Here is a 10663-nt window from a genome sequence, read left to right as displayed (position 1 = left end):
CGGCCTGTGTATGGGACTGGTGGCCATCCACTATCATAAGGAAATTTGGGAGCTACGAATGAATAACATAACCCAGTCATAGAATACCTACAATGACTGGGGGTTCATTCTGCTGACCACATGACACCCCGTAACTGGTTGAATTATCTCGCACCTCTGCTGAGGTATGCAAGAGTGAGGCCAGCAGTCAATAGGGAGGCCCTGGCTCTCAAAGGCTGTTGCACCACAGGTTGTTATTGTAAGGAAAATATATATTGTTTAGCACATAAGTTATGTAAGTATACAATATAAGTTTAATATTACAAAGGTAATTCATATGAAAAGCTACATATAAATTAAGACCAATATTTTGACTTAATGTCCCATGTAATTTGTAGTGTCAATTATTTATAGAAGCTTACGTCAATGTTTATGTTTTCTGGAAAAAGTGATTATACAATAATTGTTACAAGTGACCCACAGAAAAAAATATGTAGATTAAAAATTATTGTCCCCTCATATGAAACTATTATCACTACATGAAAAACTAACATTCTGGGTGAGTCTCCTTCAGGTTTCATGTATAAATTTTAAAATACCCTTTACATTACCATCCGAATATTTTTGTGGAAGTGTCAAAAGTTGTCACAATCAGGAAAGCATGAGGTGATTCAAATACCCATCAATGTGTTTCGAGTATATAAAATTTCAAATCACAGTAGCATATTGTGTAATCTCAAAAAGTTGCCAGTACTTGTAAGTACTGGTTGCAATAGAAAATAGGAACCGATTATTGGAACCAGTTGGCTAGTGGAATCAATTTTATTAAACTGAACACAATATATGAATTTGAATACACTGCGTTCACTCAATTTGTTAACTGGAATACAATGAAATAACCTTCAATATTGAACCTAATATGGGGCAATTCATGTGAAATTAACAAGTGAAGAGACTGTTTTCAACCTCACACATAGGGTCATTCCATACCAAACGATCCAATGTTTGTTGCATGACCATTTTAGAAAATTTTCATTTTTAGTACATACGTTTGTATGTGTTTCTAGATATCAAAACCAATGTTCAAAAAAAAATATTGTCTTTAGTTCTCTTGGGGCAGTCCAACATTGTGCATGACTTTTTTTTGCTCATGTAGCACTTTTCAGAAACCTTAATATCTCAAAAACCATTAGAGCTAGAGACCTGATACAAAATTCATTTTGTAGCTAATGAAGTATACTTTCCATGATATTCAAGTATGTTTTGCTTAAAATTGCATCTAAGTATGAAAATTATGGTGGAAATTGGGGTAACAATAGTTAAATGTATTTTTAAGCCAGATTTTTTCAATGAAGGGGTTTAGTCTAAGTTTTTTTTTTTTTTTTTTTTTTTACACGTGTAGACCTGCGTGCAGGGTGTCTGTAAATAAAATACCAGTGCTTAGAAATGCAACCATTTTTTTTACAGCATGTGCTCAAACATTGCCGTTCATTGAATTTTGACAAGTTTTCGGGGTTAAATATCACAGATGTGTCCTCTTCAAAAAATCTGAAATTTGGCACAAAGGAAGCCCTGCATGAACCTAACTCACAGTAAAAATCTCAACTTTTAGATTCAACTTGTTTTGGTCAATATGAGGTAACTTATGTCACCTAATTTCTGATATTGCAAAATAAGGTTAAACTACATCCTATACTTAGAATAATGAAGCCTTTTCTTTTTTAAATTTGGGTTAAATAAAGTCTCAGAAAATATAGTGAAACAAGGTTTTAATACTTGACTTACCAGAAATTGAAATTACAAGGTATGACAATTGAAAATCTGCGAAATCTCATTGCAAAAGGTTTGATTTATTAGGTACCCATGGCCAGTTGTTGTGAGGCTCATACTAGTGTACAGCCTAAACGGTGCACGATACGTTGAAAATTCAAGCACTTTAGATTGAAAGTCACCTCTTTCAATTTTTCGATTTGTGCACTAATAACGAGTTACCTATGGGACCAGACTTTTGAATCACCCTGTATCTTTAATATCTGAATTTAAACATTAGATTCATGTACTTAATTCAAACAATATTGTATTTAATTTCTGTTCGACTTTTACTTTTGAATATTAGGAATTTGTCTATCAAAATATGTTATCATGCATTACCTTTCTACCCTAAATCTAACAATACTCCAGATCCCATTGATGTCCCATTTTCAAAGTTTGTACAGTTCTTAAGTAATAGTATATGTATGAATTTTTTTAGAAAAAATTAAAAGACCTGTTTGAGAAAATTGCTACCAAAGTTTTCTTTACACCACCTTCATTTGTTTTTATTTCCCTGAGATGGATATGCAATATCTCCTGTGAAAGGCATGAACGAGTCCTTCTTGACCTTTCCAGCGCCCTCCGAATCACTTCTATAGGTGGCCTGATTGCCGAAATATTGCACATTACAGTTAACAAGATGGAAAAAATTGTCAAAATCTCAGTTTGCAAAACACTAATATCAAAAATACAAAAGATAGGGATCTGCAACTTTGCATATTTTCCTATCTCAGGTGGCCCTTCCAGTATGCCAAATTTCAAATGAGTCAAAAAATGTAAGGTTGAGGACCTTGTTGATTTCACATGGAATGACCCATTGCAACCTGTGTGAAAACCATCAGTAAAAGACTTATGAGTCATTCCATATGAAATCAACAGCCCACAACCTGACCAACTCAGATTGTCATGAAATTTGTGTAGTTGAAGCTATGCATGAACTTAATAACTATGAAAACTGAGTCTTGCGAGTTTTAATTGTTAAATTATTCAAGGTCAAAGTTCGCATAAATTGCCCTTTTTGAGCCCACTTAGCTATACTAAATGTACTGTAACTCCGCCCCTAGGAAGCTCAAATCAAGATTATTGTACAGGGAATTGAACAAGCTTTCCAGTGATATATAACAAGCCTACCTTTGGATAAAAATATAATTTTGTCACATGACCTTTAATCTCAAAACATGTCCTCACCAAGAATCATTGAAAATATATATATTTGGTCCCTCATACCATGCTCTAAAACATATAAAAAAAATCATTCTGGGACTACAATGGGATCAGAAGATACAAAATAATATGTGTAACTATGAGCTCAAAAAAAAAAAAGACTCATTACATGAACTATGACGAGTCAAAAGTCCCTTAACACTCCCTACAAAATGTAAAGGAGTTATCCTGGTCATGAAAGAAATAGGTTAGGCACAGGGAGATCCCTAGCTGTGTGTGTCAGGCGCAGGTCCGGCGCAAGACTCAAAATTTTCACAGTTACTAAGTTCCATGCATAGTTTCAACTCTCCAAATTTCATGAAAATCTGAGATGGTCAGGTTGGAAATTGCACATATCTGTGTTGATTTGGCATGGAATGACTTACGTTAAATGAAGTTTTGCTCAGCTGCTATATGATACAAAAGCAAACATTTAGTGATGGTTTTATTTACCTAAGATATTTGACCACTATGCTAGAGCACCAATTGTACAGTTTTAGTTTAAGAGTTTTCATCTCACTTTAACAAACACTTAAGTTACATTGGAACTTTACACAGTTCTCTACTGAATGAGTGACTATATAAAATGGAATTTGTGTGTTAAAATGGTGAATATAAGCCTAAATTTGATTTTAAAACTACTTTTTGCACAAAAGCTTTTTCCTTCTAATAGCACATTTTTAAAGTTATCCAAGTACTGTATCAAGTTTATTCCTGTCTAAAAGAGTCCATTTTTGCTTTTCAAATATTTACAACAGAATTAATCAATTCTCCATGATTTGCGTAACTCTCAGGATAATTAAGACTTCTGAGTATCGCATCTGTAAATAAACTAAATTTTGAGTTTAGATTTTATTTTGCATCATTTTGTCACAAAATATTGTATAAAAATACACCTCCCCTCTTTCAAAAACATGAAAAATAAATATTTCATGGCTGTTATTTGACATTTTGTGCTTTTTCGTCAAAAACAATGCCCGCAGCATTAACGTATAAAGGTTAATCATCTTTAAGTGTGCATGCAAACTTGCATGTATGTTATTTGATTAGGTTTGCTTTGCATTACATTTTTCTACAGTAAACCAGTCCCATAGGAGGAACTCTTTTGGAAAGAGCCATTGGAGTGGACATTTTGAGGCCTCCAAGTGGCAAAAATCAGGTTCCCCCACCCACACACACAGTTGTACATAAGCAGGACCCTGGTTCACAAGGACACAAAGAAGAGTGGGTTCACCTCACCTTGCAACAAGCAGAGGGGAGGGGAGCAGTTGGGTGGGGTGGGGTGGGGGCCTCTGAATTTGTGTTTTTGAACAGGTAATTGAAATGAAGTATTAGCATTTGGTTTCTCACCATTCCTCCACTTCCCTTTAGTGGCATTTTGCAGATAAAGGGTAAGGATGGGGCAAACTGACATCCCCTAAGAAAAGTAAGAATATTTTCCGTTTGAAGTTAGCAACAGTGCAGCAGTTGGAGTTGTGTATGAACCTGAACGTTTCAGAACAGTTGTGTTTAGCTGTTGTGTTTAGCATCGGAAGAAATCGTAAAGAAGAAACTCGAATCCAGCATAAACACCTGACCAGGTAAGCAGAAAATGTACGTGCAAAACCTTGAGTACTAAAAAAATGCGTTTCAAACACAAGGATTGCATCGGTTACTATGGTCCTGCCAAAGTTGTGATTTGAAGTGTGGTGAAGGCAGGGATTCCTTTATATATATATATATACACACACACACACACGTGTTGACAACATTGTGCTGCCATCTGGTGGACTTTTTCGGAATGTAAAGTCAAAGGCTACGAGTGGGGCAGATGGACAGGTTGCCGTTGGAGTAAACGGACATAGATGAATTGTATTCCATTTAACTATTGTTAGGTACTTTTTGATTGAGAAACTAATGTATATTTGACTCAGTAATGGAAATTGCAAGTGTGAAATGTATAGAATGCATTTTGTACCCTTCAAATGTTTGTGTTTCTAATACAATGTGCCCTTGTTACAGGATGGTGAGACATTGAGAACGAACAATGCTGTAAATTGGTTCAATGCTTATGGAATATATCCCGTTAATCCACAACGACTGCCTGGGCATATCTTTGTTCCTGCAACTGTCCATGTTGAAGATGAGCGATCATCAGAGCCTACAGCAAGAGAAGAGGATGTGTCATCTCGTGGAATTTTTGAGGAGCTAAACCCTTTGCCATCAACTTCTGGGACCTGTAGCAGGAAACTCAAAACTGGGCAATCACATGTATTGAGGGATCCTTCCTTCATCGCTTGCCTCAAGTACAAAAAACTGAAAGCTGCAGCAAAAAATCAAAGAAGTTTAAACGCACCACAAGTGATTAGTGCCGTAAATGCAAAGATGTGTACAACCAGGGTCAAAATTGGGTGCAGTGCTTAGAGTATTCTCTCTGGATCCATGTAAATTGTGTTGAAAACTGAAATGACCCATATTATGCGTGTTATTGTGAGAGTGATGATAGTTCATAAATCATTACGCGTCCATCTGCCCGGATCAAATGTTCGTCTGCCCCGAACGTGCGGGGTAAACCGACACAGCCGCATCCGAGGATTGATCAGACTATTTTGAGACATGTTTATTTGCTTGCATACTGTGCTATCATGTGTTAACTAAAGGTTCACACCTTTTATGCAAATAGTTATTTTCATTCTTCAATAAAATGTTTCACAGTTATTTTGAAAATTGTGCTTAGGGTGTCCGTCTGCACCGTCCTTACCCTAATATACCAAGAGAGCATCATGCTCTTTAGCAGATTACAGTGAATGCTTTGCAAAGGAACTCTTAGAATTCTATCCCACAGTTTGTTTCTGCGTGAGGCTTCCATTTGTGACTGGAATCTTATTTACACGTTAAGTGCTGTTGCAGTGCGGAAGGTGGACATGCATATACAAACTCGCATTTTGCATTTGCTTAGACTAAATTAAACTTTGGTACACACACACAACAGAAAACTTCACTTACCTCCCCCTCTTCAACCCTTCATTTGTAATCTATATTTGTCGAATGTATGAACCAAAAAAGTAGCTCACCATTTGGCACATGCAGGGAATATATGAAGGGTAAGGGAAAAAACTAGAAATTTCAGTCCATTTTTTTCGATTTTGAGATTTACAGCTCATTCTGTTGGTTGGAACTGGTACTAAAGAAATGTACAAAAACCACTGTAATGAAATGAGAAATGTGCATGTAAGAGACAATCGAATATTTGAGGAACTGGGAAAGAACATAGGAAAGTTTAGCATCAAAATGTAGTTTTCTCCAAAAACTGGTTTTGTGACATTCCTTGTTTTTTCCCCTTAACCATCATATTATGTAGACATTTCAGTGAAAAATGTAGGACTAATCAAGAGTCTATGGCATGGCATACCATGCCGTTGTTCTATTCCGTACTGTATTATACTTACTGCCTTCATTTCATCTGCAGAGAACTCTCTGATGATCTCTGTGGTCTTCTCCCCCTTCTGCACATGGACCAGTTTGTTCCCTTCCTTTGTTATCACCGACTGGAAAGGAAGACCAAAATATTACAAAGAAAAACATGAAGTGAAATTTTATTAAGTTTTCAGATCTTAAAAAAATGCTAGTGGATATTAAATACTTTGATGAATGCATTTTTCTTGCAGAAGTAATGCCATGCCATTTAATGTTTTTCCTAGATATTACAGAGCTGGCTAACATTACTACAAGGTATGGTAAAGGGTTGTTTTAAAAGAAAGACCATGCCAATGAACAAGTAAGGGTTGCAAACCGTGAATATTACAGGCGAGGGAGGCATGTTTGTAAATAAGAACTGAGGCTGACTAGAGACAGTCAAAATCAAACTAAGAGTGAATTATAATAAATAAGACCCTGTATTGCATGATGTGAAAAATTCCAGCCCGTTCATGAAAAGAGAAGAACAAGATGTCTGTATTGGCAATAAGAGCAGGCTGTAAAAAAAAAAAAAAAAAAAAAAAAAAAAAAAAAAAAAAAAAAAAAAAAATCAAACTATTGTTCAACATCCAAGTACATGGGCAGGGTATGTCATTGAAATAAAGTTATTAAATACTTGGCCAGACTACCCTATACTACACTACTGTAGTATACACTACCCCCCCCCCCCCGCCCAAAATGACTTCGGACTTCATAACAAAAGCACAAAAAATACAGAAAGTTTATGTGATAAGCTATTATTAGCTATTAGATACAGCAAAATGCATACGGAGTCATGTTGCCTTTACTTTTGAGAACCATTTGGATGCATGTGGGCATGGAATCACTAAGACTTCGGAAGTAATTTAAGTCCTAACAATGAGATTGAACTTTCCGTTATTAGAAAGATTTCCATGGAAAGTAAGCCTAAATATTGGACATGGAATGAAATTTGATAGAAGGCATCGAGCTGAATCCATTGCGTGTAAAATCATTTCTCTTAATTAGCAACGGAGATATGGGCATTTGAAATTAGGTAATTGTTTATTTCATATCTCCATGGAAACAATGGCTAAAAATTAGATTCAACTTTCCATTGTTAGAAAGGTTTCCATGGAAACTAAGCCTAAATAGTTGACATGGAATGACTTTTTTATGGAATCCGAAATAATAGCTTTTCACATGAATTTTCTGTATTTTTTGTGCTTTTGTTATGAGTCCGAAGTCATTTTGCGGTGGGTGTAGATCAAATATCTGGCAGAACGTCTGCCAGATCAATAATACAGGACAGCATAAATGTGATTGATTTGAAACACTTTGTAACATGTTTTCATAGAATTGGTACCAATGAGAGAGAAAAAGAGGGAGCTTTATTTCACTGCAGCTGTCAACACTGCCATGCAGTAATAGTGTTCACCACTAGGGTAATGAGAGTGAAAATTGCAACTATCAAAGAGTAGCATCTTGAGTCCTTGATTTCCATAGTCTCCAGACCTGATGCCCTTTGATTTATTCCTGTGTGTTTTTTAAGGGGGATCTACGTTCCATCCTTACCTTCTTCACTGGCAAGGGTGCATCACAGAAACCACTGCATCAATATCATGATGCAACATGCCTTACATGAACTTTATAAAGACTAAATGTTTGTTAAGTTTCCAAGACTAGCATTGAACACTATAAGAATTTCAAATCGATCACATTATTTATGCCCCTCTACATTGAAATTCACATGACTAATTCCAAATCTTCAAAAGTTGGGAATGGAGATTTTGGTTCAAATTCATGCCATCTGGCCCCACATAAAATGCAATTTATAATTTGGAACTACAGATTCAACTTCAGCAACAAACAGCAAAATTCTGTTCTGGCATTTTGTTAACAGGGAAAAATAAGGAAAAGAAAAAGACAAAGAGAGTTTCTATTTTTGCTCTAATATAGTAGTTCTGGGGGAGGGGGCAGACTTCTGATTCTCTATCCTAGCCTGTCTGGAATGCAATTCCAGTTAAGGAAAAAGGCATGTCTGCCCTTTACAAACTTGGACTAATTTCTTTTATCACCTCCTATTGAGATGAATTAATTATAATTGTGGGTAACCAAATGAACAATGACTCAATTCAGGTTACATGTTAAGTTTTTATCAGAAATTAAATTGTAACATTGATAAATGACTGACTTCACTATTTTGATCCACCTTCACCAACTTTATGTAAATTGGACATTTACAGAACTGCTAATAACTAAAATTCTCTTAAATTAACTACGGGGTTCTACGCATATTCTTGTTGTAGACATAACGTCAGCTAGGGTTTCAGAGATTTAATATTGGACAGACTAATGATAAATAGGACAAATGCAAATAGAAAAAAAAAAGTTTTGAAATTGCTGTATCTTTGAAACACTTAAAACAATGTGCAACAGTCAGCAAGCATATGGCACTAAGAGTGGGCCACCACACCAACTTTTTTACAATTTACCAGCAGCATGCCCACCAGAGTGATCACCTACACAGGTCAGGTTGATTGTCAATACTGTGGAGCTGCACTGATGTACAATATCACATTTATCAGTGCAAATTGCCCCATTTTTCCTTTTCGAGAACCGGCCCCTTCCCACATCTGGCAGACCATGGTTCAACTTAAAACTGTAGAAATTGAGGGTAGAGTATTCAGGACCAACCAATTAAGACAGTGTGTAAAAGTGTATACAAATTAAGTCTAGTTGAGAGGTTTTGGCACAGAATATCAGTTTTGCAATATGATTAAGGTGCTTTAGATCTAACAGCACAGAAGAAATAAATCCTCTGAAGTGAATTTTACGGTAGGTGACAGTTAATTTGAACAGCATCGTTCTAAGATTCCAGTAGCTAAAGCTATACAGTAAAAGTAACAAACCATGAATACAAGATCACCTGCAAGTAGAAAATTGAAGTTTTATATAATAAACCAGGGTAATTGTAATCAGAAACTCATTGTATATTCACTTTAAAAATAAATTATATTCTAAATTTTCGCATAACCAAAGCTGGTAATTATTCAAGGGAAAATTCAGTTTTTACTTACATGTGGCTTCAAAGGTTCCTTTTAAAACAGACATTTTGAATCCGTTGCAGGATCCTTATTCAGTGTGCTCCAATAAAATCACATTAAAAAGGTAAGCAAGTTAAAAGCAGTCAAAAACCAGTGCCAAGGGCAGTGACATGCATCGTTAACGTGAGACAGCTGACAACTTTGAAGTAGTTTTAGTTTTTAATCCTTTTAGCCTTTATCGTTCAGCATTTAACTTACCTTTGTAATGTGAATTTATTGATCACCCTGAAGAATGTTCTGGAAACTGATTCGAAACGTCTGTTTTAGAAAGAACCTTAGAAGCTACACATTAAGTAAAAACTGTCTTTTACCTCTATCATCTCAATTTTCTCTAATGCTGCTCGAATTTACAGCTGAAACATTTAATAGTGGCATTTTAAGAAATGATCTAACAGTTATTAAATATTGAAACTTTCTTATTTCTTAATATTCTATTGGATCAGAAATCAATATTTATATTTCTTATATAAGCTCATCGGACAAAAAATTAGTCACCCCTGCGTAAAAGCAAGGTGGTTTCCTGATGCCCCTACAGATGGCATTGCAGAGGAGTCTGGATCAGTGCTGTGTGACTATAGCAATAACGTTGAATGCCGAAGACTTTGTCCAGTATGGGAATAGTGTGTCAAGATGGGCAAAGTCAGGAATGTGTGAGTGGAAAAAAGGTGCTATCCTGTTTGGGTGTGGCCATGGTCACACAGTGAGTGAAGTTGCCAGATTTGTTAGGGTATTGACGAGAACTGCCAAACGTTTGTACAAGGAATGGTGTACCACTGGTGACAATGAAACACTGCATGTGAGAACTGTGGTCTGAAAAAGATCCAACCCAGAGGGACTGCAGACTAATGTCACGTCTTGTGAATGACTATCTGTTTCAAAGCAGACAAATTGTTGCATCAATGAATGAAGGTCCATCCCAACCAATTTCAGAGCGAACATTGCGACTAGAACTTCATGCCTGGCACCTCGAAAGAAGCCTTTGCTCACAGCAACACACAAAGTTGCACACCAGACAACACCGAACTTTGACAGTGGCAGACTGGAGGCATGTAATGTGGTCTGATGAATCGTGATTTTGCCTCTTTTCAAATGTCGCAAGGTGTTGAGTGCACCGACTGTCAAATGAGGCCATTTAACAAGACTACAAC

General features: G+C 36.1%; 1 protein-coding gene across 2 annotated transcripts in view; it reads right to left on the bottom strand.

The window, feature by feature from the left end:
• Window positions 1-10663, bottom strand: part of LOC145992164 (fatty acid-binding protein-like) — a 66336-nt gene that overhangs the window by 4455 nt on the left and 51218 nt on the right. For both annotated transcript variants that reach the window (XM_083128451.1, XM_083128450.1), the window contains exon 3: window positions 6423-6521. In XM_083128451.1, the coding sequence (XP_082984577.1) occupies window positions 6423-6521 (99 nt within the window). The remainder of the gene's footprint in view (window positions 1-6422; window positions 6522-10663) is intronic.

The sequence above is a fragment of the Lepisma saccharinum genome, chromosome 9, assembly GCF_977018435.1.
Source record: "Lepisma saccharinum chromosome 9, izLepSacc3.1, whole genome shotgun sequence".
NCBI lineage: Eukaryota > Metazoa > Arthropoda > Insecta > Zygentoma > Lepismatidae > Lepisma > Lepisma saccharinum.
This window is presented reverse-complemented; position numbering and strand designations above follow the sequence as displayed.